Below are 27,841 nucleotides of genomic sequence, written 5' to 3'. Positions count from 1 at the left end.
AAAGTAAAAAATGAAAATATTGCACACAAACATCAGTTTACCCACCTGTTCGGATCAAGTGGAAATCTGGCCAAAAATACGTCAGTAGTTAGGCTTCTTACACACCCACTACAAACTTCACATTTCCTTAAAGATTTGGCCCCCATTTAAATAACAGCTGAAGTTATTTTACCAAAATTACAATAAAAAATAACCACGTCTTTCCACGTTCACGACAATTCAAATGACGTTTGACGTTTTACTACCAATCATACCAACCTAAAGAAAAGTAAGTATAATACGTCTATGTTAAAAGCAAGTATGGTATGTGCCACCAAAATGCAACAGCAGTCATTTTAATTCGATAAGATTATTTCTATGCCTCAATGTTGGTAACAAGTACGTTCTTAAATTATCAAAGTATGGGGTGTCGATGGGCTGGACAGAAGGACGACGGCGGGTGGATAAAAAAAGTAATCATAGACAAAAACGACAAAAACATAGGTACTCAAAATAAAGTACCGCTCGCCAGTGACAATAGTCTTTACGTTGATTATAATAATTTATTATAGCATTGTAATAAAAATAGAAGTCATCACTGTAAAAATAAAAAAGCAAATAACATCATGCTCTCATTATAATAAATATAAAAGATCTCGCTTTGATCTCGCATAATCTTGCACCGCTTTGTGGTGGAAAGGAAATTTCTGAACGAAACTTAAACGTCAAAAAATATTGACAGTAGATAATCGAATCGAAGTCCTATTTGACGCCTTTGACGGACTTTGCTTGCCTGCAAATCGCAAATTAAATGAATATTCCATAATTGTCTCATTCTTAAGTATAATACTATGTGCTAAGTGGTAAATCAGCGCTACAAAATGGTGATACCCAGCCCGTTCGTCTATTGGGCGCAAACCGAGAAAGAGGTTTCCCTAAAGATCGACTTAAAAAATGTTGTAAAACCCAATGTGAATGTTCTGGATAGCAAGATTAAGTTCTCCGCCGACGGCATAGGTGCTCATGGCAAAACACTTTACGAGTTTAGTTTGGATTTGTTCTCTCCCATAAAATCGGTTAGTACTGACTAAGTATAACACTACTCTGCGGTAGCGATGTTTCGTGCCGGTATTTTTATATTTAAACTTTCTTTCAGTTTAACGTACTGTCTTGATCTTATATGGCTTATATGCTATGCCACAGACCAACCACGCAGTTATCTGTGTGCTACTAAGCACTGAAATGAAAAAAAATAATTAAAAGTTACTTTAAAAAATTCTCAATGTTTTTTTTTTCTAGATTGAATCTGACAGCGAGTACCCAACTACAGTGCGCATATTCGACAACCGCGTGGAAGTGATTCTGGTGAAGGAGAAGCCGTCATGGTGGCCCCGACTGACAGCACAACCTCAGAAACCAGCCTGGGTGAAGGTAACATAATAGTCTTATTACTTTTATAAGAGAGTTTATTAATCAAATATGCATATTACAATGTGCTTATGAACGTCAATTAAAGCTAAAGCTACACCAGCGTCAACCCTATACCTCTGCCTCTAGCAAATTGAAGATTCAGTCCCCCCTCAATTGAAGGAGGGTATCCCAACATGCATTACGAGTAAATAAGAAAAAATACAAATTAAATTACTATTTTGTTTGTTATTATTTGTTATTCATATTTATATTTTTGGACAACCACTGAAAAGATGACCTTCCACTTAGTAATGCATTCATTTATACATCACCATACATTGAAAAACAAGTTCCTTAATTTCTTTTGCATCTTTTGGATCATAACATACCTACACAAATTTTAAATACAAACTATTTGTCCACCTAAGGTCCATAGTCTGTATCTTTAGGTATTAAAAAAAGTAAACAAACAATTTGTAAATTTTCGGGTAGTTTAGCATTTATTGGTTAACCAACCAAATACAACCGCCTGGATTGGTCACTGAACGAGCTGACTTTAACTTACATTATTTGATCATGTAATGTTTTCATCTACCCTCAACTGGCTTAAGGAGCTACTTGAGGATCGATTTTGTTTCCTCCTCCTTGAACCGTATTCCTCATAGCTGAGGGTTGTGACCTCTATAAATTACTTTTCGAACAATTGCTTTCCACGTGTTTCGGTCTTCGGCAGTGTGAATGGCCTCGTGAACTTTCTTGCCGGAGTTGACACTGATTTGATCAGTCCATCGCATAGGACTTCTTCCTCTTCAATATCCCTCTTTTTTTCCTGTCACCAGCATTTTCTCCAGAGTGTCGTGTCTTCTGGCTATGTGACCGAAGAAGTCAAAGATTCTACGTAGACAGATCGTCGATAGCCTCAGGGTGATTCCCACTTCGCGAAGGATAGACACATTCGTACGGCGGGCTGTCCGAGGAACGCGTAACATTCTCCTCCAGCACCACATTTCGAATGCGTCGTTTCGTCGTCGCGAAAGATTTTGTTTACTTTTATTTAAATACCTAAAGATACAGAGTACAGATCGATCTTGTAAGATTGTCCCCAAATATTTATTTATTTATAATATTAATAGCAATTTTACAGGTCCTTAATAATGCATAACAAATGGCCACTTGTTTGCCAAATGCATGAACTTAACTGACGCCCGGCCAATGCTTCGTAGTTATTATTAACCTTGAGCAAAATATATATTATTAGTATTTCAAATTATTTTGTATGCATAATTCCAGTTTTAAGTGTAACATAATTTAGGGTTCTTTGATAGGGGGTTTGAGTTTTTCAGAACTTGTGTACGAAATATCATTTGATATTTGCCAGTCGCTTTTCGGTGAAGGAAAACATCGTGAGGAAACCGGACTAATCCCAATAAGGCCTAGTTTACCCTCTGGGTTGGAAGGTCAGATGGCAGTCACTTTCGTAAAACTAGTGCCTACGTCAAATCATGGGATTAGTTGTCAAGCAGACCCTAGGCTCCCATGAGCCGTGGCAGAATGCCGGGATAACGCGAGGAAGAAGAGATAATTTAGGGTTCATGCATGCTGATTTTGAAATTAAAATGTAGTAAGTAAGTAATCATTTATTATCAGATTGTGCAATGTCAGTATACAGATGTTACAATATTATTTGATTAGAGAGTGTTACAATCAACCGGTTTACGGTATACAATGTCCTTATTCCTAAAATACATATAGCACAAATACATAAATAACCTTAAGATTAAACTAAAAAAGGTCTAAGGTAAGGTTTATCATTCTGTCATTACGATTTTAAACTTTATTTTTCATTCTTCATCATCTTGGATTCGATAATGGACATCATTTTCAAAATCCTCACCCCTGAAAACCTTGAAAACGGTTACAAGAATTGCCTTTTAAACAGGCTTGATCCTTCTCACTAAAGAGAAATCATAATAGGTACTATTTAATTATTACTATTTACAATCCTGTACTGTACCAGCAAACTAAATGTCTCTGTTTAGCCCAATGGTTGACTGGTAGAGAATGTCTCAAGGCGTTAAGTCCACCATTTGTACTCTTTATGGTTATTATATTGTACTCTTGTAAATAAATATATAGGTGGCTACCTACCCCAGTGCACAAAAGAATCAATGCCTTTTGTTTCTTAAGATTTGAGGCCAAGAAATCATTTCAAATAATTCCGAAAACTAACTTGGATAATACTATGCATAACAGAACCCTCGTCGCACAAATCTTCTCGCACTACATCATTTGTTAATTTTATTACTTTAAATGTAAACTCAAAATAGTCTAACACGTATATAATCACACTTATATTTTATGCAAAAGGTGATGCACGTACTTTTCAAAATATAATAAATTTTAACAAGAAGGTCTTATAATTAATAAAAGTTGATAAATAAAATAAAGTTTTGCTTCGATTGTGTGCAGTGTTATTTTAGGCAACATGTCGTACAGTTTACCTTTACTTGATGTAAGTTTTATTGTTAAGCTATGCTAAGAAAGTTATTCATATTGTGGTCGGGTTAGGTTTTTTTTTTTATAGTTAAATTTTGTGATGTGACATCCAACCCACCAAAAATCGTGGTGGATAACAATAACGATCGTAAAGTATCTGTGTAATGTTTTGACGGTAGTCACATTCAAATTCAACCAATAGACATCCGGGCTAGCACATGATTGGCACGACATCGACAGTACCTCGCGGCGAGATAGACTACCTGTCCCTCCTTTATTCTCTCTCACTCCTCAGCATTATTATTCCCACCTGATTGTGGGGTCTGCTTTTCTGGTCTTTTCTCTCCACTTCGCGCGATCGGACGTGTCTCCTACTGAAACATCGCAGGCCCTCATGTCTTTCCCTCCTTTATTAACATAGAAAAATACGGATAGTCTATCTCGCCGCGAGATACCTACTGTCGTGCCAATCAAGTGCAAGGCCTACAGGTAAAGGTTCGCGCCGCTAAAGAGACAAGCGACCGAGACAGACGACCGCGACCAGAGACCGCGACCGCCACTTGACCATAGGCAACATATAAGCGACAGTTCGCGAGGAGACAGAGACCTCTCGCGTCTCTGTCGCCTGTCTCTGTCTCGCGTCTGTCACGGCGCGAACCTCCACCTAAGATAGGTTCGTTAGGTTGCTTCAGATGCCCGAAGGGCAAACTGTCCAGAATAGGAGCCCCGCGTTGCGGAGTTTCGTCGACTTAGGGAACGAGATAATGATTTTCACGTTTCACGATATGCCTAGGAATTTCATATACAGTGGCACGGATCTCAAGGGAAACGCCGAAAACTTCGTTTTAACGAGGTTTCTTATAGAGGGCATCGACTTAGGGAGGTTATTATTGGATTTTGTTTGTCTTAAAGAGGTTTCGAGTTACAGAGGTAAAATGTGTGAAAAATTCGTCTAAGAGAGGTAATTATACACACCCGTAACATACAGTCTCAGTGTCTTTTTGAGTTACAGAGGTTTGTCTGTAAATAACTTCGAGATATAGAGGCAATAAAATACGCCTATATTTTCGAATTATAGAAGTCAAATTTTAATTTTCGTGTATAGAGGTAAAAATTGTACTCGATAGTCGTACTTCGTCTCAAAGAGATTATTTCGGGTTACGGAGGTTTTGGGCTTTGAAGGGAGCAATTTGTTTCGCGTTAACGAGGATTTCGCCTTATCGAGGTTCTACTGTATACGATCGCTGGATGGACGTTATGTCTCTGACTAGTTCGAATCGTGTAAGATTTTCCCATTGTATTTATTTATTACATCGGCTTACATTATAAATACACCTACTGACCTAACGTTTGCTGTCAAAATTTTACTTGCAACAGTACATCCATTGTTATCGAGCAACGACATTACTTTATGTTAATTTCACACAAATCTTGAAGTAACTTCTAACTTATTAGGGGTCATCCAGAAATCATGTGATCATATTTGACCGCTCCTCCCCCTTGGTGATATTTGGTGATTTTAACTCCCGATTTAGCGCTTCTTCCGGCCAGTTGTTAAGGAAAAACTCGTATAAGATTAAAATTATAAAGACGTATTAAAATGTGGCTTTTCACAGAGAAGGGTCCTTACCTTATGCTTCATGTGCAATAAAGACCTTCCAATCAGAGTTTCTGTTGACATTTCAGATAAAAATCACGCAGTACACGTATCGATATCGATTCTCAAAAGGGATCGAAACTACTTTCAAACGTTCTCGCATTTTGTCAAACACTTATTTACAGATAAACTTCGACCTGTGGACGACAGAGGATGGATTGGACAGCGAGGATGAGACCCGTGACGTCATGAAGGACTACCCCGGAATGTATGATAAGCTGCAAAAAGAGGAATTCGGCTATAGGAAAGGTAAGCAAGGGTTCCATCTACTGGGTGTGGCGTAGTCATCTCTCTCTATTACTCTTCCTTACTGGTGTACCGTCGGAAAGTTTCCAAAATTACAAATTTTATTTCCACTTCGAAAATTTCGAAAACTTTTCATATATTATGTTTGTAAAGTACCTAGGTATCGAAATTTTCCATTTTCATCAAAATGAAAAGTTTCATTTGTTTACTGTGAAATTTTCTTGAAATTACCGCGAACTTCTCGAGCTTTTTAAAAACTTTTCGCTGGGAAACTAAAACTTATAATTTTGTCTAAAACGGGATTTGATGTAGCGTATAAGCAAGCATGAAAATTACCTCCGACATTTCGAAGGCGTTATTAATAATTTTTATTTTATTCCAGAAGACTACAAGAAAGTATACCTCATCCTCTACAACTTGTTCCAATTCGTGGGCTTCTCCTACGTGCTAGCGGTCATGGCGGTGCGCTACATGAAGCTTGAGGGACTCTCGATCGCCGACACTTATGAGCACGTGGGACCCGCTATGAAGTTCTTACAACTCATGCAATACCTAGAAGTCATGCATCCCATGTTCGGATATACTAAGGTACTGTGTACTAAGGAATTGTCATAGGCTTTTGACAAGTAAATCCTCACATTACTAGCGGGATGCCACAAGGGGGTGTATTGGGCCCGTTTTCTTCCTGTTCCAATACGTCGGCTTCTAGTATATCGTCGACCGATACTGTTGATTGCAATATTGGCATAAGACCTATTAACCTAATCTCGGTGTACCTAACTATCTCTTTCCCTGGTGACGAAGACTGGTGGTATCTGTAAGAATTCTGCAGTACTACACAGTGTGTCTGGGATCATTAAAAGTATGTCAGCAAGTATCTGAAAAGGATTCCCGTCATTTTACCGTATACCGATTTAAAATTTAATTGAATAGCAACAACGTTGATTCCAGGGAGGTGTTTTAGTTCCGTTCTTACAAGTGAGTGGCCGCGCAATGGTCCTGTTCGCCATGATCGAAGCCGAGCCTCGCATGCAGACGAAACCCGTCGTTTTCTACCTGTTCATAGTATGGAGTCTCATAGAGGTTGTCAGGTAAGTTTACACAAGTACCAGGGTTTGAGGGAACTATTAGAGGCGTTGGTAAGTAAAATGTTGCATTATAAGCGGGATCCCACAAGGAGGTGTGTTAGGCCCGCTTGTCTAAGTTCCTGGTAGGTGGTAGCACAACAAAGCTAAAACGCAACTTTATAAGCGGCTTTCCAAACTTAAATTTAATAACAAAACTTCCGTGAGACAGATATATTAAATATATTAAAACGGATCACTAACGTAGTTTAAGTCGAAGATTGCTCGATAAGTTTCGCTCCACAACGACCCTCGAGCAAGTCTGCTTCGGTCCGCCAACGCGTGTTCCCGTTGAAGCTCCTCATTATGGAGCGAAACATGAGTGTGAGCAGTCTTCGTTTTAATATAATTTTCATTTCTCTTATCAATTATTTTTTTCTGTTTTAACACTTCTCTTCAGCGCGTCATTTTTAATAATATTCATTTATTTACCAGGTACCCATATTACATCACGCAACTCTACAAAAAAGAGATTTACATCCTCACCTGGCTCCGCTACACCATGTGGATCCCTCTCTACCCCATAGGGGTTGTCTGCGAAGCCATCGTCCTCATCAGAAACATACCTTACTTCGAGGAAACTCAAAAATTCACAATTTCTCTACCCAATGCTTGGAACTTCGCTTTCCATATGCCAACAGCCTTAAGAGTATATTTATTACTACTCATGTGTCCTGGCTTATACTTCGTTATGAGCCACATGCATAAGTTGAGAACAGTCAAACTAAAACCTAAAGTAGTCATAAAGAAGTCTAAATAGTATAACGCCTTAGGTAAGGCAGCGTCGGATTTGGTGAAATTCTGCACTGTGCTTTGGATAGCACATATTACTGGTATGGACGTTGTCTTTACTAAAATAACTATGGCGTTTTATCGTGATGTTTGTAAATTTTTAGGAATTGAATGCAATTTAACTATTTAAGATGTGTCCGAAGATATCTGAGATACTAAAGTGACAGATCGGTCAAACGGTCAAAAGCAATGAAACAAAAGAAATTCTACTTTATTTGGTTCATCAAAGGTTCAAATTAGGTTTCACGAATGTAATGTACATTTAGTCTCGGGAGGATAATTTATTTTATGTATTAGAATTAGAATAATAAGGAGCATTCCATGAAATTGTCTACCGTTGTCCCGTACAAACGCGAAGTTTCTGAAGATTTAAAGGTATAGGAGTTTCCTTTTCTATGACAAATGGTCAAAAATATGCACAGAAAAATAATCACCTACTTTAAATGCCGAGAAAAAACTCGCAACACAGGAAATAAAATGCGTTTGTACGGGACAGCCCGTGGAATGCTCCATAAATGTAGTGTAGTGGGTATACAATTTTTAGTCAAGTAGAATCAGTGTGTAGTTGTATGGGAGTTTGGTTCATTTATTTTTAGTATCTAGGTTCTACCTTAGGTACCCTGGACTAGTTCTAGTCCTGCCTTTAATGAATAAGACTTGTGTTATATGTGATAAGATAAAAAGATAAACTCGCGATAAGAAACTACGTTAAACCACTATACTTTGCATAAAAACTTTGCTTCGGCGTTCCTGTACAGTCGCCATCAGATATATCGGAGCGGTCGAGGTGCTCAAAAACATCTGAACAGGCACTCTCACCTTAACAACAGAGGCGTGTACAGATATTTGTGAGCACCTCGGCCGCTCCGATATATCTGATGGCGACTGTTTATTTGTCTAAAATTTACAATATAGCTGGTCAAGCAAATCTTGTCAGTAAAAAAAGGCGCGAAATTCAAATTTTCTATGGGACGATTCCCTTTCGCGCCTATATTTTTCAAATTTGCCGCCATTTTCTACTGACAAGATTTGCTTGACCAAGTATATTAGTTAAGGCTGAAATACAAAAACACGTACAAGGTATCAATGCTTAGAAATAAAGGAAAAGTAGAAAAACTGACTCTCGGTTGAGATTCTAAACTCCAACTGAGCTACCAAAACTTACCCGATGACAGCGAATTTCCACCGTATCCTGCTTCATACAAAATCAATTTAGGTATTTCAACGTTATTTTGTGCTTGATCTTCAACTAAGTGTTAGTTTTCTATTAAATAATATAAATACAATCCCAATAGTATGACGCTTGTAATATTAACTTTATGATTATGACAGCAAGGTACAAAATCAAATGCATAAAACTATATGTTAAGCACAATTTAAAGATAAATACCTAACATTGTATTCTATGTTAAACAAGTTAAGTATGAGTTATAATTTTAATTTTTGGTGAAGGTGGCGCATTTATATTGAGAAAATGACATTTATTGTTTACTTGTATTAAATTGTGTATGTAATTTTAGATTTGTTACAGAGAAGTCTGTAAAGTGATTGATTATTTGTTATGTTGACAGTTTTTTTTACCTTATACCAGTTAATAAAATAAAGATTTTTTTGAAAATCATCTTTTTACTTGCAAAATGCCTAACAGTTTTCTTGCGTTTAACTAAAATCGCCTCGTCTGCTTCCAAGTTGTGGATGGATACTAGAAATGAATTCTATTCCCGTAATTAGGGTTGCCATAAGTGTGGGGGCTCAGACCGGGACATTTAACGAAAACCGGCCAAGTGCGAGTCGGACTCGCCTTCCAAGGGTTCCGTACATTACACAATTTTCAACAATGTATGTTTTGATGCGAAACGTGAGTGAAATGTTTAAAAAAGACCCGTAAGGGACGATCAAAAACTAAGTAATAAGTCCGACGCACGCTTGAATGCATATTTCTAATAGGTTTTTCTGTCATCTATAGGTAAGGAACTATTTAGTATTTTTTTTTAATTTTAGTAGATTCGGAAATAAAGAGGGGAAGTGGTAATTTTTTGTCTATTTACTTAAATTACTTCTAAACTATTAATCTTAAAATTATGAATAAAATATATTTGAGATTCCCACAGCTCTATCACTTGATATATAACACTATATAGTTTGCAAAACTTTGTTTATTAAGTGTCTCATTTACCCCCCCAATAAGTGCCCCCTATGTTTAAGGCGAGGTAAGCTCTTAGAAACGTAATTTTCATGCCATTTTATTAAGAAACGGCAAAGATTAAACACGTGAAAAAAATATATGTTGTTGTTGAGACCTTTATGTAAGTACGTCGGGTACTCGTTACATAATTGGACAAACTTCGCTCGATAGAAAAAAAATCCAAACATACCCTTATTCTCTACCTTAAAACTCATTTCACGTCAATATTATACTACTTGATGTATTGAAAATTACATCAAAATAAACGTCTGTAATGATGTAATGTCCGTCGGGTTTAATCTAGTTAATTTCATAACACATATAACTTTAAACTCAAAATTTACGAATTCACGGCACCATTTACTCGCGCCCCCGCTGCCAGCCCGCCGCTCAGTCCCGAGCGGGACGCGTTGGAGGTCGGACGCTTGCCAATTTTTGAGGCACTCCATATTACGATTGGTTGATAGTACCTACAGTTTTTCATGGTATAACTCTAGATTCTAAACTCCAGTGGGGTCCGCATATTTCTGCTCTTTCGAATAGACTGAGTTTTGCAGCTTTTGCAGTGAGCAAAACTCGTTAGCTAACCGATGGCGATGTGAAAACAACTCGATCAGTATATTTTCATAACTGCCATAGCATTATGTCATAAGACAGAAGGAGCAACCGTTCAGATACTATTGTAACATTGACACGACCGAATAATTACTAGAGTTAAACTAAGAAAAGTCTGCAGCCATTTTGATAGCCAACGCAGTGCAAGTGCTATTTATACGTCAAACTTCTATGAAATTAAGACGTCTTAATTTCATAGATATACGTATACATATAATTTCATAAGTATACGTATACATAACACTTACACTGCGTGGGCTATCAAATCCGCTGCAGACTTTTATTGGTGCGACTATAGATAGCTACGAGTACATTCATACTGACAAACTCGACAAGTTCAATAAAATACCTAATGTCCGAATGATAGACAATATGATGTCCACTATACAATATAACAATTAATATGAGCCTATTTTTAACATTACTTTTAAATCGATCATTTAGGAATAGGAAATCGTACGCAAAGTAGTTGTTGAACACTCTTTTATCTCGGCAGTCCAGTGTAATGTTGCACGCGCCCGGTCAAGACAAGACAATATACCTTTGGGTTCGATTGGCGTAAAGGACAAAATGCTATTTTTTAGGAGACGCGAATAACTACGATGTTTTGTTTAATGTTGATATATTTTTTTTATTCATCGAGCTATATTTTTGATGTGTATTGGAAAAGTATTCAAAATGTTAGTCTCTTTAACTTAAATTAGCGATCATATCTATAAATTCAATACGAAAGAAGTTACTGTCCTTTAAAATTGGTCAAAAACACTATGCATGTCCTTTACGACCATGACATTTTTGATAATTTAGTGAGTCTTGTTTAGTAGGGGGTCGTAAGTGACATACTCAGACTTTTTTATTCTAAATTCAGGGTGTATTCGTTCCTAACTACGGTACACATCGACTACCGTAGGCTTAAAGGGTTTAACGGACAAAACGCGATTTTTAGAAGAGCAAAAACAACACATTTGTTTTGAGAAAAAAAATCATACTGTTTACATTTACCTTCTTGTGTACAAAGTACCTATACATTTTAGGAGAAAAGTGTCAATAAAAGAAATAATCCTTAATAAATTCTTAATAAAATCAAGGTAACGTTACATTCATTTTTTTTATATTAATGTACCATTTTCATAATAACTTAGTTTTTACTTAGGATTTGAAACTCATTTAGTATACACGGTGTAACACGAGGAAACCGAATAATTTTAACAGCGTATTCCATATTTACAGACAAATTATTATTATTATTATTCAGAGCTTGTCCTATAAACTTTTGAAATTCGGCTAGTTTCAGAGTTAATACAAAATATGAAAAAATCATTGTCTGAAATAAATTCGTCCGACATATCTCAGTGCCTCAAGACGAAAGTCTTTAATCAATGTGTGTTACCAGCAGTGATGACTTACGGCTCCGAAACGTGGTCTTTCACTCTCGGCCTCATCTCAAAATTCAAAGTCGCTCAACGAGCTATGGAAAGGGCTATGCTCGGAGTTTCTCTACGTGATCGAATCAGAAAAGAGGAGATCCGTAGACGAACTAAAGTCACTGACATAGGCTACCGGATTAGCAAGCTGAAGTGGCAATGGGCAGGCCACATTGCGCGCAGAGAAGATGGCCGATGGGGTGGAAAAGTGCTCGAGTAGAGACCACGGACTAGCAAGCGCAGCGTAGGACGTCCACCCACAAGATGGACGGACGACCTTGTTAAGGCCGCCGGAAGACGCTGGATGCGCCCGCTTCCAACCGGTACGAATGGAGGTCCAAGGGGGAGGCCTATGTTCAGCAGTGGATGTCCTATGGCTGAGATGATGATGATGCTGATGAAATAAAAGAACAGCAAATAAGATAAAAAAAGTTAAAAAAAACAGGCTTTTATTGTTACATAGTGCAAAATGCCTTTTTTGATGGCGATGTTGCTACTATGGGACGTAGTTTAAATTTCCTTATTGATAGATGTCAAACTAAGTTTTACGAAAAAAAAGTAAAAATTGATTTTAATTATAATATATATATAATATTAAAAAAAATTAAAAAAAAAACCGGATTTTTTTTTTGTAAAACTTAGTTTTTGCAAAGTGTTACTTGTCACTTTTTTTACATCTATCAATAAGGATATTTAGAATAAATCCCATAGTAGCATCGTCATCAAAAAGGCGTTTTGCACCATGAAACACTAAAAACTTGTTTTTTTTAAAATTGGTATTAACTCTGAAACTAGGCGAATTTCAAAAAAGTTTACAGGACACTTTTGTCTCTAAATATGATCAGAAATACGCTGTTAAAATTATTCGGTTTCCTCATGTTACACCGTGTATAATAAATGAGATTCGAACCCTAAGTAAAAACTGTGTTATTTCGAATTTTGACAAGCTAATACATGAACATGGTGCATCATATAAAAAAACATTTTTTTTTATTTGTTTAATATTACTTCAACAGAATCAATGCTAAATAGTCAACTAAAATAGTCAATAACTAAGTATTGTGTATTTTGAAAGTATACGGACATAAGTGATTCTACGATTAATAATTTTACACGAATAATTAGTTATTTGAACCTATATTAAATACGAACAAAAACTAGAGAGAATTGTGTAATTAGTAAAATATGCATTTTAGTTCGAATACGGCATAAGAAACTCTCATTAATAAAGACATTTTAGAAAGAATTATCATATTACAGTAACATGCTCTCCCCTTGGTAAATTCTTAATTATGGCCGCAACAACTTCTTGATTCTTTGTATTGATAGTTCTATTATTAGTAGGTAAAATATCCCTGCCACAGAACGCATGCGAAAATAATTAATATAATTTCACGAAACGGCTTACACATTTAAATTAAATGATGATATTACCTGAGCCACACTTCAGTTTTTGCCGATGTTTTTCAATAAACATAGTGAAATATCAGATGTAATTTAGGATTAAACCAAATTATATTATTTAGTAGTATATGGTAAGCAGAGGGCATGATTGTGTGGCTTCAAGACACATATCGTAAAAAGAAGTGTGTGTACCTTCACTATGGTACTTATTATATATACTGTACCTACTAATGTTTAGAGAAACATTCATGATCGTTTTAGGTTTTACCGAAAATTGAGGTAAAAACTGATTTTTGAAGGCAGTCCTGAAAGTACCGAAAATACCGAGAAATCCCGATTCCATTTTTGCCTGGTACCGAAAATTCCGGTTCTTTTAAACCGTACCGGTTCTGCAGTCCTTAATTTATGTACATCAAAACAATTTATAACAATCACTTTTACTATACTATGTAATTTGTAACTGGTCATTTACGCCCCCTGAGCTAAGGTGTTTTTCCAAAATCATAATAAAAAATTGGCAGCATTTAAAGAGATATTAAAATTTTAACTACACAGCACAGAACGAAAGCGCTTGGAATTCTGAATAAAACTGTATATATAACCCATTTTCGCCAAAATGTCCTTTACGCCAATTAAACCCAAAAGTATCGATTTCTAAAGCTTATTACGAGTATATCACACAAGACTAGAGTCTGTGCGGAAAGAGAAGAGTCGTGGGATTTGAGGGCGCGCCAGTGCTATTTTATGGTTTTTGCTATGCTGACAACACTGGTCACGTGATTATAGTACGACACTAAAGGTCATGATACTTGAACCCCTTTTGTTCCGGTTTTTTACCACGGCTTACTAAACGGAGCCTGGTGGTGGTGTCGGCTCGTCAACTCAATCCTCTGATTTAGCGCAGGCACTAGTTTTCTTTTTAAAACACACTTGTTTTTATGTCTCAGATACTAAAAAGTGACAGTGCGATTGACAAAACTGCTAAATCTAGTTAAGAATCTGCCCAATACAACTGTAATTTTAGTACCAAACAAAATAGAGTCTCATTTATGTACTGCCTAATCTGTGCAGTCCAACAGTTATTAAAACCGGGTAGATCAGGTAAAAATTGGGCAATAGAACTGTAATTTTATCTGGGATATATTTCACCCATTGTAAACTTGACTTGTAATGTATGTGTACATTATTAATAATAAATATGAATATGAATAAAAATAGTGCATAAGTAGGTAGGCCTTATTGGGATATGTCCGGTTCTCTCATCTCACGATATTTTACTTCGCCGAAAAGTCACTGTCAAATATGAAATATAATTTCGTAACTAACAGAACCTACAAATAAAGAAATATTTTATTAGAAAAAGTTTTATTCAGAACCTAGTAAACGAACTTACAAATAAAGAAATATTTTATTAGAAAAAGTTTTATTCTTTGTAATCGAAGTCTGAATTAAAATATTCAATGTCACTTAAGTTTGAGCTAGCTTCAGAACAACCAGGGACACTCATAGAACTATCTTCATTTGAACTGGATGTGCTTGAATCCGGCACGTAAATTACGAATGCTTGCATATCACCTACTTGGCGGTCTTTTATTCGAGATACCGTAGGTACTTTTACACAATCCTGAAAAAGAAATTATATATAAATATGCATAAAATAGCAAGTATCAAGACTATTTGTCAGTTATTTTAAAGATCATGAATGACCTGCATATTTATGAAAATTAATATATTTTGAATGAATATACTTACCGATTATGTACCGGAGACAAGTTACTTAGGGGGCTTATTAAATAGGTAATTATTTAATATTAAATACAACATCAATACCCGCGAATAGCGGAAATACGTCCCCCGACTTTTTGTAAGTCGATAGTCGGCTTTTAGCCGTTTTCTTCCCGCTGACAAAACCGAACAATGTTAAAACTAATTTTCCTTGTAGTTTTATGTACGGTTTTATCGTGTTTTGAAAATATTATATACATAAAACTTGCGGTTTTTGTTAATAAAAATATACAATGACAGAAGTTTGTTTACTTTTTACAAGACAGGTGTCAAAGGTTTGATTGCCATATAAAATTTAAAATGTTAGTTCCCGTTTCTGCCACGACTCTTCTCTTTCCGCACAGACTCTACATGAATGATAAAACAGCATGGAAATAACTGTGATTAGAAATGATTGATTATTTATTTTACTATGTATAATACTCTAGTATTGTGTACCTACATATAATTATCTATACTATCCACCATTGTAAATTTTATTAAATAGGTACTAATCAAAATACGAATTAGCCTATAATCAATTTCAATTTTATTTATTTCGTCAATATATAAACCTTATTCAATATAAATTTCCGGAAAAAAATTCGGAACTAACAAACCAGAATACGGATGGCGACAGAATAAGGAAGTCGATGTGTTGCGCGGGAATCGTGCGGCGCGGGCGGGGCGCGCGGGGTGCCCCCCTGCCTATTCTATCGCTGCGTCTGCTTCACCCCCTTGAAAACGTAAAACTCCAGTATAAGAGCGCCTTAAAATTCATTTTATTTACGTTACATTTACATGTCCGTCTTCGGGTTATAGATTGACATAATATATGTGTACCAAATTTCAACTTGACTGTCACAAATAATGTAAGTACCTAAATGAAAACGCGAGCGAAGCGAGCGCGAAATTTTTTCGAGATAATAGTAGGTAGATTTTTAGGATTTCGTACTTCAAAAGGAAAAAAACGGAGCCCATATAGGATCACTTTGTTGACCGTCCGGCCGTCTGTCTGTCTCAATGCCCCCTACTAAATAACTATGATTTATAAACCGGGACAATTTGTTTATGGGCCGGGACACAGGGACATCATGCTTCAAACCAGGACATGTCCCGGCGTACCGGGACGTATGGCAACCCTACCGTAAGTACATCTTTGCGCCGTCAGAACCTTCTTTTACTTATTTCTATAAGAGAATTGATGTTGTACTTTTAATACATACCTGGGAACGTACGCTAGACTAGATTAACCCATTCAATGCCCGAAGACGCGTTCGCGTCACGAAACTATTTAATCGTAATGCGTCAGCAATGAATGTGTTAAGATTGTGTGAATTTTATTTTATGAACAAATCGTCCCTAAAGTACTTTATGCTTGTAGAGTACGAGAGTTACCTACAAAAGTACGAATCTTTGTTTCACCAATTCAGAACAGACACTAAAAATCCAAACCTTTGTATTAAATCATTTACAGAAAAAAACTTCAAAAGACTGCTTATATTGATTTATTTGTAAATTAACAGCTAAAATAAAATAATTTTATAAACGGAAATCAGTGGCAGTCAATCTACATCCCCATTCATTTGAACTAACTCCAACACTCTCAGATATAACATGGACCAGGATTAAATTATATCTTTAGAATAGTTATGTTATTAAGCTCTGTTTTTAATATCCCAAATAGCCCATAGTTTAATTACACAAACGGGTCTACCGCAATATAATTTCATTGTTTTTACCTTTAATTCCGACGTTTCAGCTGAGTTGCACCAGCTGTGGTGGAAAGACTAACGCTAGGCGGTTTGTGTAATTAAATATGTGTACAAAACGCCAGAGGTTAAAGTGTTATATGTAGCCCATAGTTTGGATTTTACAAATTTGACATGACAAATTGAGAATTACCCCCCGCAGACACTCCGGCTGTGGAATGAGTTCCATTAAGCCAAGCACAAGATTGGCGCGACAGTGTCTCGCGGCAAAATAGACTACCCGTTGTCCCGTGAGGTTTGTATTGTTTTTCTAACTATGTTAACAAAAGAGGGACGGGTAGTCTATCTCGCCGCGAGATAATGTCGCGCCAATCATGTGCTAGTCCGGCCGAGGTTTTCTCGAGGGGCAGTCAGGACTTCAAAAAAGGGTTAACATAGCGCACACCCGTGAAGCTGCAGGCGTTTATAGGCTACGGTGATCTTTATCATCGCCGTATGCTTGTTTCTCACTAACGTGGTATAAAAAAAATCAAACTGTCATTTTAGTACCGCGAAAAATGAGCATTGAAATTTTTTTTATCTGCCTACATCGCTGGAATAGTCAAGAGTGATAGAGGCTTATAACGAAATTTCAATTTTCATTTTGTGCTGTAGCATTTTGCCCCCTGGGTTATAAAAACAGATCTTAAAGGCAACATATTTCAGTCCATATGAGCCTATTACATCCACACTTGTAAACAGGCCCGTCTGGCCCATCATCTTAACAATATTTGAAATGTAAAAAAATGGTTCTTATGCAAAAATATCAAACATTGAACATTTTTGACAATTGGAGACAAAGTATTTTTACATGTCAAATATACAACAACGGTTTCACTCACTTGAATTTTTAATCGCTATTGGCGACATGTTTCGGGCCTGTCGGGGGTCCTTCCCCAGGCTTTAATGTCGATGTCAAATTTGTTAAAGAATTTAAATCTGTCCTGATATTCTGTGAAACGGAAAACTATTTTTACTCAGGCCCGATAGCAAGTGTGGATCTAATTGGCCTATAGTCCCTCATGTGAACAGTGGTCCGTTTAGCTCATTAGCTTGATGTAGGCACGCTGGTACCACGCGATGGGGTCCGTGTGGACGTAGTACTCGTGGAAGATGGGTTCTACGAGCGTGTCCGGGGGCAGGAGCTTGTATACCTTCTCGCCATAGTAAGTCCCGACCTGAAATAAGGTAGGTATGTCTTGAAGCTTGAAGATGTCTTGAAGTGAGGTTTGTATTTTCTATTTAGTACTTATGATGATGTTGGCATATAAATTATAGTCTGTACAGAAAGAAAAGAGTCATGGAATGTAAGGGATCCCATACATTCTACGACTCGTCTCTTTCCGCACAGACTCTATGGACAAGTCAAAAAGAGAGAGACAATCTATCTATACATAATTATATCAGTGTATCTATATATGGAGAGTCAAGTTAAAAATCACATTAATGTGATTTAAATCTTCCTCATTTTCTGATGATCGTTGGGTCCAGTCTTATTTTATTTGTAATTGCTTTCTTAAAAAAGGTAATCTGTTGAGATTTAGGCCAAAGATTACATTAAAACTGGAGTAATAGCTAATCAATTCAAACATATTTTTTAAGAGAGCTTAAACTATACTCTGTATCTTTAGGTACTTAATAAAAGTAAACAAATAATTTGTACATATTCGGGTAGTTATAACATTTATTGATTAACCGACCAAATACAAAAACCACCTGAATCTGTCAGTGAACGAACTTACTGTCACCTACGTTATTTGATCATGTAATGTTTTCATCTCTTCATCTGCCCTCAACTGGATTAAGAAGCAATTTGAGGGTAGATTTAGTGTACTCTTTTTTAAACATCTAAAGATACAGACTATAGGTCACCAACCTCCCATCCAGGCACATCCTTCATCAGCTCCGCCTCTGCATCCCTGTTCCTCCGGAGCTGCTTCAAGTACTCGCGGTCCCGCTCGGCGAGCAGCATCGGGTAGATGGCCATCTTGGCTGAGCGCATCTCAATCTCGTGCTTCTTCACCCACTTGTAGTTCAGGTAGTGCAGGTATAAGGCGCCGGTGGTCATGCCGATGAAGCCAGCAAACATGGCATATCCTGAAACGTTATTATTGCTATTATAATTATTGGCTTTAACCACAGAATAAGTAATAGTACTCCCGTACAGAAAGGACACTTCCTACAAAACCGAAGTTTGACAGCAATTCAGGGTCAAATCATAATATCCCTTTCTAAGTAATGGCACTATCCTTTTCAACTATTTAGGGTTGTCAAAATTCAAGTCTTATCTGTGGCTGCGCCGCAAAAGGATGTCAAGTGGGGCCAACCCTTATAATTGGTCGGAGCAATGCTGAGCCGAATGGAGCCGAGTTTGCCCAAAGTCAGGAGTGCCTCCCACTGGTAAAATGTACAATTAATGGAGCATGGTATAATACTGTTTCAAGGTTGATTCTGATACAACAAAAAATATTTACTTAAAATAGATCAAAATATTGATTTATAGTAGTATTCCATATTTTTCTAGCTTGTATTATATTATAAAATAAATCCCCCACATTCACTCAGAGGAATCATTCAGAACTAGGACAAAAGTTAGAACTTAAATCCCTATAATAAGATTAATAAGTTAAAGTGACTAGCAGTAGGCCTGTAGATGCTCATAACTTTTCTATTTTTACAATAAGTAATTTGTAACGTTTTGAATATCACAGTAATGGTGATATCACTTAAACTATCCTTATTTATCCGATAGATAAACCAAAATAACAAACTGACCTAACCTCTACTAAGTTACATAATACGTTTAATTGACCAAAACAATTAAAGATAACGAGAACTGACCGCTGAAGAATTGCTTGGCCGGGATCCTCTTGAAGGGGATGGGCTTGTAGCCCCCCGGAGGAGGCAGATCCTGTTTCCTGGCCACTGCACTGCAGGACATTTTGCGTTAGTTTCACTGACTGCTTTTGACAAGTAAACGACAACGACAAAAGTCAAAAATTGACAGTGACAGAAAGACAAGAGAAACATTGCGTTTTGCAATTGCTTTGGCTAAAGGGCTAAAGGCTTCTGCAGACGTAGCAACAAATGACATGCGATTTTAGATAATTGCTGGCTATGTAGGAGCAACGAATTCACGAATCAAACAAATGCCTCAATGTATTGTCAACAATCCCATGCGATTTGAGCGGCTACCGCGAAAACCGAAATTCGCAAATTGCGGGGATCTTTCTCTTTTACTCCAACGAAGGCGTAATCAGACTGACAGAGAAAAATCCCCGCAATTTGCGAACTTCGATTTTCGCGGTTATAGCCTTGAATATTTGCTATCGAGTTCTATCGGTAATTTTTGGAGAGGTCATAAAGTATCAATCAATATTTCCATAGCAACGCAACTTATTTATTTTTGAGATTTCAGCAATCTTTATTAGTATTTTTTGTAAACTATGGATGCTCTACAACCAAGCAACATTAACGCCGAAGTTCAAGCTGATATCCCAGAGCCTGATGTCGAGGATACATCGTTAAAAATAAGACCCCTTGAACGGATCAAGTTACACCCGAAAGTTCCCCCAGAACCATCGGCTTATGGAAAAGGAAAAAGTTATAGTCGTCCATGGATTCTACAGGATGGCAGGGAAGCACCTGCTAAAGGCAGCGAAATGAGAAACCAATATAAGGTTCCAAAAAAAACTCCACGTATTGTAGGTAAGCAAATAGTTGGGTCCACACAGACCACGCAGAGTGAGCATACCCGCGAGGAAATTTCCTCCTGGGTATGCTCGTTCTGTGTGGACTCTGTGGACCCGGCTAATTATAAAAAAAATTAAGCGAATCCGCGGGCTTTTCAATCTGGTCATAAATTTTCTCTCCGCTTCTTAGGTCTTCGGAAGCAAATGTTAAAAGACTTTTTCTGGGAGCAAATGTTAGAGGAAGTTATAGATGAATTGAAAATTAATAATCCTGTCACCGAGTACTGCACCGAATACGAGGCCAACTATGTGAAGGATGAGTTCGAGCCTCGTAACTTAGAAATCCCTCTGGACAAAAACGTAAGATATACTTAACAATATAAGTACGGGAACACCCAATAATATGGCCAATTTTGATAAGATTGGATCTGGGATCGGGATCGTGTTTTTTTTTTTACTTTTCCCAGTTTTCCAGTGGCGGATTTGCAGTATTGGCCGCCCTAGGTCCCAGGCCCTGTACTAATACATACTATATAGCCGCTCCTTTCTCAGCACGCATCATATAGACTGCCGAAGTGCCGATGCCGCCCTAGGCCCGGGCCTACTGGGCCTCAGGGCAAATCCAGTTTTCCTTGCAGCCACTGCAGTTTTTCCCTCCCATATCGCGACCTTGGACAAAGTAAATGGAGTAAACTATTTTCTACTTATCTACCATTGGGTACTTAAACGAATATTTTGTTCACAGTTGCACCTAAAGTATCCCTTGTATGGAACTGGGTCTAGTGCCGTTACTTTTTACAGTGAGACAATCCAGAAGACCGGACCGGTAAGTACCTAGAGATAGAGATAGAGATAGAGATCTTTATTTTGCATCCAATGTACATATTTATATTACATACGAGTAGACTACATAGTAACATACAGGCACATGGACCCTGGTAGGGTATCGCAAAAATATTTGTAACAAATCAAGTTATAAATTTTATGTGACAAGCATAACATGACTTAAAGTAAATTAAGAGTAGGTAACAATAATTAGGAGGAGTAATCAATTTAATATTTTTTTTTTAACTTAAATGTGTTTTCTTACTTACATATACTTATAATTATAACAAGGTATCTTCCATAAACTCAGATATACTGTAGTAGCACTTTTCGACCAGTTTACTTTTTAGATTTGTTGCAAATTGGTTGTATGATGTTTTTAAATAAGCGGGAATTTTATTGTAAATTTTAATAGCCCTGTAATAGGGGCCGTTTTTGTAGATCTCTAGACCTATTTGGTGGTGGTCTTTACATTAGATACACATTCGGTTTTTGGCAAAGTTGATTCCTGCGCAAGGTTTTAATATTATGATCAACTTTTGTTCCTGCACCAATTTTATCGCAGTCCCTTCAGGCATCCAATTAAAGATTTATCATGGTATAAAAGCCAGACAAAGTGCTTTCTACCAGTATAGTATGCCTTCGTGAAGTCACCTGCCATAGTTTCCTTTTAGGCCCAAAAACAAGCAGGTTATGGGCCCAGATCGATTCCACTGCGCGCTTCGGAATGGCGTGGCTTTCACCACTCTTTTAATATCATTGTTAATTAGAACGCGGGGAAACAGAAAAACGGCTTTAATTATTCATTGTTTTTTCTAGGGTGAAATTCTGGAAAAATTCCGGAGATGCCAGTATTTTACCAAACCCATGGAAGAGCGGTTGGACAATGGCTGGGTATTGTAGTTTCTCAGTTACGAAGCTAAATTTATAATTTGAATGATGTCCAAAATTCTATTTATTACATTTATATGAATAAAACTAGCTGAAATAAAACAATACCTTTTATTTTTTCATGAATAAAGGAAACTAAATTGTAATTACTACGTAATTATAAAATAACAAATGGTTTACAAAGAACATACATAATTAGTTGAAGAAAAATCAAAAGGTATATATACTTATGCCTCTCAGTTAGTTAGCAGATGACTTCACTCTGCTAAATGTTAAAAAAGCGGCTTAATATTCGTCGTCCTACAGTAAGGAACACTCATATAGATGTAAAGCCTGACCAGGAATATATGATCACGCGCCATGTTGCGGATTTCACTGGAACCAGGGGTGCGAAACTCCTCGCTTCGGGCAAACTCGGCTCCGTTCGGCTCAGCATTGCTCCGACACTCCGAACAATTATTAGGGTTGGCACAACTTGACGTCCTTTTGCTTGCACGACCATTACTAATTACTGTTTCGAACTGTTCTAATCGAATTCGAAATGGAATGTCAAATGGTTAAAGGGTTAGACGTATGGCGTGCAAAGGTTAAAACAGGAGATCCTCGTCATCCCATTCCGCGGGCTGGCAGACGGGCTTAGAGAAGTCTTCGACGGAATCCGTGGAGGGCAGCGACTTGCAGGCGCAGATGATACTAGTGAGACACTCCACAGAACGGATACGAGCTGCAGATTGGACATCTGGAAGTCGTTGAGAAAAGTAGTCGTTACATCGACCAAAATAACAGCACTATTAACGCGACCTAAACTGTCCTAAAAGGCATTAAATGCGTTTCAAGGACCCTATTTTTCCATTAAGCCCGCCCCACACTCGTGCGTGAATCGCGCCGCGAAGCCGCGAAAGCGAGTGTGAAGTGGATTTCGCAGATTTGCGAACTTGACTTCACACTCGAGTTCGCGGCTTCGCGCCGCGATTCCCGCATGAGTGTGGAGCGGGCTTTACAGCAGTGAGCGGTGAAAACTCGTTTGACGACACTATTTCTTGGGTCCTATTTTTCGAGACGTTCAGAGATTTTTACAAGTTTTTATTTACTTTCACCTGTCCCGTTGTCTGTTTGTAATCAAATCTTGGAAATTAAATTTCATCCCGGTTTCCGATTGAGCTGAAATTTTGCATGCATCTATAAATCGGATTACAATGCAATATTATGGTACCATCGAGCTGATCTGATGATGGAGACACTGTGTGGAGACAGGGAGGTGGCCATAGGAACTCTATGATGAAACATCGCAACCTAATTGTGTTAGGGGTTTTTAAAATTATCTCGATGAGTATTACCCCGGCTACTCACGTAACGATAAATCGTTGCGATAAAACTGTGCAGTCCGACTGTGCAGATAAATCGAACCGTGTGTATGTCGATTATCGTAACGATTTGTCATACACACGGTTCGATTTATCTGCACAGTCGGACTGCACAGTTTTATCGCAACGATTTATCGTTACGTGAGTAGCCGGGGTTAGTTGTCTGTCGTAAGAAAAGTACAGTCAGCGATAAAAGCTTGTACCAAAAATGGAAATTTTGCCACAAACTTATTTACGTATTGAGACTAGGTAGTTGCTAACGGTTCAATTTCTTAAATTAAGTTACCTAACTACTACAACTATTAGCTACTAACTATACTACTAAAATAAGCTAATTTCCGTCTATTAATAAATCCGCCTACCAATTTCGCCGCTTTCACCGCCTGCAGAGCTGTCACATTCTTGAGAGTTTTCGAGACGCATTGTCGCCAGAGCTTTGGCTCGAATCTTCTTTGCCTTCACCATCTTCAGTCTGTGCATCTCCTCTCTTTCCTAGTTAAATAAAATACGATGAATAAAGTTGTATCCAGACGAGACCATTTTTCGCCAATCTGATGAAATTCTCCGATCGAACAGGGCCGCAAATACCAATTTGATTCCCCGATCACATCAGCAGGTGCGAACACAAAAATGCCAATTTTCATAGTAGAATGCAAATTGGTGATTTAATTTGGATTTAAAGTGTGGACGCTAGATGAGATTGACCAATTATTTTCCTGAACAAATCGACTGATTTCGTCAGTCCCGCCCGTCTGGATACCCCTTTAGTATAAAGTATAAAGCCCGCTACACACTCGTGCGCGAATCCCGACGCGACGAAGCCGCGAACGCGAGTGTGGCGTCAAGTTCGTCGATCTGCGAAATCGACTCTACACTCGCGTTCGCGTTTATGCGCCGCGATTCGTAACTTCATTGCAGTGGCAAACAGTACACGGCCCAACTCTAGCACCAAGGCGAGCAAGTAAGTAAGGCAGATTTAAGGAATAGAATATAATAAAGGATGTTCAGGATTTAGGTTTACCTAATGCAGCTCTCTTCAATTCTGTACGAGTATCTAAATGAGCGAAAAAAACTGTAGCAACTCGAGTTTAATTCACGACTACTAAAAACAAGAATGATTCGATATCTATTTAGAATAAGGTCCTACCCGCTCCGCTAGTTCCACTTGAATGTATTTCATTGTGTTCGATAGCTTAGGCATAATTACCTTCTCTATGCCGTTCACTTTTCTGTAAAATATCATTTGGATCATTGTAGAGCCCCCTCCACACTGGTTCGCGACTCGCGCCTCGTTCGCGCAGGAGTGTGGAGCGGGCTTTGGATTTATTTGTAGGCCTCTACAAACGTCACGATAATCGTATACTATTTGTTATACAGTGCGGCATCTATAGATAGAATTATCCAATTTAGCCAACAATTATCTAAAATCGAATGCCATTGGTTTCGAGGTCTGTCTGTAGAAGCCTTTAGATAACGGAAATAATGATTTCCAGTGGCCTATTTTATAAAGCTACAACTTACAATTTACAAGCGGAAGTCTCGCTCTATCACATAGGGTTAGAAAGAGACTTCCGCTTGTAAATTGTAACTTGTAGCTTTATAAAATAGGCCACAGAGGTTATAAACCTGGTAACACAGTATAGCAAGGGACACATAAGGGACACTTTCGGTAGAATTCAAGATGTTACCAGTTAAAAAAAAAATATTTAAATGATAACATCGTTATTATGTGGTTATTAAAAAGTTTTAGTATAAAATAACGATTGGTATAGCTCATAAAATACGGAGAATACCTCAGCGTTGACCTAATCGCATTATCCAACAGAATACACGTATTGCGCAGCGACGCGAATTTGATCAGAATATGGACGGCCTCGCGAAAGGCCCTCTTGGCCTCGCCGGTGCGGTGCCCGCCGGCCCCGAGGCCTGCGTAGCGGAGGGCGTCGCTGGCCCCCAGCTCTTCGATAGCGTGGAGGGTCACGGTTGAGACGCCGGATATGTTTTCTGGTATGCGTTGGACACGGATTTGTGCCTAAAAACACATACATTGGTTTTAGCATTTAAACCAAACAGGTAGAACGTGTCTCAACTGCCAATACGTAGCTTGATCATTGCCTGAGGACGCCCTACTATGAATTAAACGCAGGCTTGGCCACTTTAGGCCCCAGGTCCTGTAGTAACTATTACTAGCCGCCCATTTCTCGGCTCCCATCATATGGATGCTGTTAAGCAATAGTGTGTCAACCCACATTATTTTTTCAATAAGATGTGAACTCTAAGAATTTACGCTTAAAGTTGACATTTTATTGTAGAATGGATGTGGGATGACTCATTTTTGCTAAACACCATCCATATAGTCTGTCTGCTGCCGCCCCTTATTAATGTCATGTCCCCATAGCCCCAAATTCTAGCATACCTTATTGAAGACAAACTATAATCCAACAGCAACATACCTCCTCAATATTCTCAAGCACCAATGCATTAGACTCCCCATTGGTGAACTTCACCGCTGCCAACGATATGTAGGCCTCTTTAAGAGTATGGCCCAGAACCGCTTGGGTCACTGATAAGTCGGACGCCGTCTGTCGACCTAGAGTGTTCTCTTAATAAAACTTGAGTCAGGTTTAAGAGAATGTGCTTTATTAATCTGAGTCCTACAGTACGGATATGATGGTCGTTCTTGACTACGTGATAAAACTGTGCCCGTTACTTTCAATCCCGCGGCTTTAAAAGGTGACGGTTATTTTATCACGTGGATAAGGCCATTCATAATATATATGCCTGCTGGTTGCGTATGCGACAATTTCATTGTTTACATATGGCTTCTCTATATGAAGTATGATAATTAATAACTCAATGGTATTTAATTACACAAACGGGTCTGCCGCGATATAATTTCATTGTTTTTACCTTTAATTCCGACGTTTCAGCTGAGTTGCACCAGCTGTGGTCACGGAAAGACCACAACAAGTCTTTCCGTGACCACAGCTGGTGCAACTCAGCTGAAACGTCGGAATTAAAGGTAAAAACAATGAAATTATATCGCGGTAGACCCGTTTGTGTAATTAAATATGTGTACAAAGCGCGAGAGTTTAAAGTGTTATAAGTAACTCAATGGTAGGTACCAACACTACCTTTAAGCCGTAGAGCTTCAGCCTTCCTCTTCAGCAGCTGGTAGCCGCGATTCACCAGCTCCTGTTGGCGTTTGATCTCACGCAGCATGAACTGCGATGCCGTGGCCGGGTACCGGTCTGTTGTGTTCATACTCATTGTGAAGGGGAAGAGGATCTGGTTCTCCTAGTGAGTATTATATTCTTTAATCTGGTTTCAGGAAATGTCAGATTTTTCTTACAATGTCATTGTGACAATAACCGGCAAAGCTTCTATAGGTAGAGTATTAAATCTATGGTGATACTTATAGCAAAGAGAATATATTAATCGTCGACTTAACTAAATTAAAAAGAAGAGAACGCTTAGCACGAGCCCATGATGCCGGATGTCAATTCACTGTCCGAGCGAGACGGCAATATAATTAAGCGCATGCGATAGAAATAGAAACAGGCGGCTCCATGTAAATTCCTCGTGCTAAGCGTCTCCTTTTTTTCTGCACATTATTTGTCAGTCAGTAAGAACCAGGAAAACTATACTTATCCTTTTCTTTTGGGTGCTAGTACTAGTGTAAGACAAAGATAGTATAATTCTGTCTATGATTGAAATGAGACAGTCCTTTGACAAACTATATGACTACGCGCAGGCGTCTCTCACTCCGCGATTTCGTCGCTTTGCTACAGGTAGCTAAAAGTACATCCATTCGACCCCAATTTTGGGGTTTGCCATAAGCCGCGCGTGGCGCTGTCGCCACCTAGCGGCCATATCTGTGCTGATCGTAACAGACGCGTTTTGTTAGAGAGTGAGTCTTCTGTACTTTTAGTACTATTATTTATTCTGTGCTACGCGCTAAGTTTTCATGCCAAGTGCTACGTCAAGTATGGAGCTTATGGGGATCATTATGACAATAATATGCGTGCTTACAGCCCAGTACCAATGAAAAAAACACCATTTAAGAAATATACTTCATAATTATATTTAATTCTATTTACACTTTTATCTCTTTACATTTCATAAATGTAATTTACATTTTCCTTATTAAAGCAGTCTGCTTACTTATTGAAGAGCCGGTACAGATAGACCGCAACTTGTATGGGAACTGCACGCTGACATA

At 38.0% G+C, this 27,841-nt stretch overlaps 4 protein-coding genes across 6 annotated transcripts; 2 read left to right on the top strand and 2 right to left on the bottom strand.

Moving 5' to 3' along the window:
• Positions 1 to 738: 738 nt before the first annotated feature.
• LOC134669374 (very-long-chain (3R)-3-hydroxyacyl-CoA dehydratase) lies at positions 739 to 9,322 on the top strand. 3 transcript variants are annotated; one of them, XR_010098895.1, is made up of 7 exons: positions 741 to 1,055; positions 1,279 to 1,410; positions 5,668 to 5,791; positions 6,171 to 6,376; positions 6,740 to 6,879; positions 7,348 to 8,622; positions 8,760 to 9,322. XR_010098895.1 is itself a non-coding variant. In XM_063526894.1 (6 exons), the coding sequence occupies exons 1-6, from the start codon at positions 861 to 863 to the stop codon at positions 7,670 to 7,672; spliced, it is 1,119 nt and encodes a 372-aa protein (XP_063382964.1). In that variant the 5' UTR covers positions 739 to 860; the 3' UTR covers positions 7,673 to 9,322. The 3 variants fall into 3 exon arrangements, 2 of the variants coding, with proteins under 2 accessions (XP_063382964.1, XP_063382963.1); XM_063526894.1 differs by having other exon boundaries at positions 739 to 1,055; positions 6,174 to 6,376; positions 7,348 to 9,322; XM_063526893.1 differs by having other exon boundaries at positions 7,348 to 9,322.
• A 7,267-nt stretch (positions 9,323 to 16,589) lies between these two features.
• LOC134669373 (NADH dehydrogenase [ubiquinone] 1 alpha subcomplex subunit 13) lies at positions 16,590 to 19,826 on the bottom strand. Its single transcript, XM_063526891.1, has 3 exons — positions 19,689 to 19,826; positions 18,724 to 18,944; positions 16,590 to 18,025 (listed from the first exon to the last, which is right to left on the bottom strand). Exons 1-3 carry the CDS (start codon positions 19,786 to 19,788, stop codon positions 17,888 to 17,890), a joined length of 459 nt encoding a protein of 152 aa, XP_063382961.1. The 5' UTR covers positions 19,789 to 19,826; the 3' UTR covers positions 16,590 to 17,887.
• A 380-nt stretch (positions 19,827 to 20,206) lies between these two features.
• LOC134669372 (uncharacterized) lies at positions 20,207 to 22,362 on the top strand. The gene is made up of 4 exons (XM_063526890.1): positions 20,207 to 20,555; positions 20,730 to 20,899; positions 21,285 to 21,365; positions 22,184 to 22,362. The coding sequence occupies exons 1-4, from the start codon at positions 20,294 to 20,296 to the stop codon at positions 22,265 to 22,267; spliced, it is 597 nt and encodes a 198-aa protein (XP_063382960.1). The 5' UTR covers positions 20,207 to 20,293; the 3' UTR covers positions 22,268 to 22,362.
• Positions 22,363 to 22,544: 182 nt separating this feature from the next.
• LOC134669313 (V-type proton ATPase subunit D-like) lies at positions 22,545 to 26,913 on the bottom strand. The gene is made up of 6 exons (XM_063526820.1): positions 26,754 to 26,913; positions 26,073 to 26,209; positions 25,413 to 25,651; positions 24,767 to 24,848; positions 23,967 to 24,111; positions 22,545 to 22,994 (listed from the first exon to the last, which is right to left on the bottom strand). The coding sequence occupies exons 1-6, from the start codon at positions 26,887 to 26,889 to the stop codon at positions 22,843 to 22,845; spliced, it is 891 nt and encodes a 296-aa protein (XP_063382890.1). The 5' UTR covers positions 26,890 to 26,913; the 3' UTR covers positions 22,545 to 22,842.
• Positions 26,914 to 27,841: the final 928 nt, after the last annotated feature.

Source organism: Cydia fagiglandana, chromosome 12 (assembly GCF_963556715.1).
Source record: "Cydia fagiglandana chromosome 12, ilCydFagi1.1, whole genome shotgun sequence".
NCBI classification, from domain to species: Eukaryota; Metazoa; Arthropoda; class Insecta; order Lepidoptera; family Tortricidae; genus Cydia; species Cydia fagiglandana.
This window is presented reverse-complemented; position numbering and strand designations above follow the sequence as displayed.

What these genes read in the sequence shown, in the direction of transcription:
- LOC134669372 (XM_063526890.1), top strand. Translation starts at nt 20,294, where the DNA reads ATGGATGCTCTACAACCAAGCAACATTAACGCCGAAGTTCAAGCTGAT. An exon ending in AAAAACTCCACGTATTGTAG is followed by an intron (nt 20,556 to 20,729) that starts GTAAGCAAATAG and finishes TCCGCTTCTTAG; the next exon opens with GTCTTCGGAAGCAAATGTTA. An exon ending in AAATCCCTCTGGACAAAAAC is followed by an intron (nt 20,900 to 21,284) that starts GTAAGATATACT and finishes TTTTGTTCACAG; the next exon opens with TTGCACCTAAAGTATCCCTT.
- LOC134669313 (XM_063526820.1), bottom strand. Translation starts at nt 26,889, where the DNA reads ATGAGTATGAACACAACAGACCGGTACCCGGCCACGGCATCGCAGTTC. An exon ending in TGAAGCTCTACGGCTTAAAG is followed by an intron (nt 26,210 to 26,753) that starts GTAGTGTTGGTA and finishes AGAACACTCTAG; the next exon opens with GTCGACAGACGGCGTCCGAC. An exon ending in TGCTTGAGAATATTGAGGAG is followed by an intron (nt 25,652 to 26,072) that starts GTATGTTGCTGT and finishes ATGTGTTTTTAG; the next exon opens with GCACAAATCCGTGTCCAACG.
- LOC134669374 (XM_063526893.1), top strand. Translation starts at nt 861, where the DNA reads ATGGTGATACCCAGCCCGTTCGTCTATTGGGCGCAAACCGAGAAAGAG. An exon ending in AGAAACCAGCCTGGGTGAAG is followed by an intron (nt 1,411 to 5,667) that starts GTAACATAATAG and finishes ACTTATTTACAG; the next exon opens with ATAAACTTCGACCTGTGGAC. An exon ending in AGTCTCATAGAGGTTGTCAG is followed by an intron (nt 6,880 to 7,347) that starts GTAAGTTTACAC and finishes TTTATTTACCAG; the next exon opens with GTACCCATATTACATCACGC.
- LOC134669373 (XM_063526891.1), bottom strand. Translation starts at nt 19,788, where the DNA reads ATGTCCTGCAGTGCAGTGGCCAGGAAACAGGATCTGCCTCCTCCGGGG. An exon ending in GGCCAAGCAATTCTTCAGCG is followed by an intron (nt 18,945 to 19,688) that starts GTCAGTTCTCGT and finishes ATAACGTTTCAG; the next exon opens with GATATGCCATGTTTGCTGGC. An exon ending in AGGATGTGCCTGGATGGGAG is followed by an intron (nt 18,026 to 18,723) that starts GTTGGTGACCTA and finishes ACCTTATTTCAG; the next exon opens with GTCGGGACTTACTATGGCGA.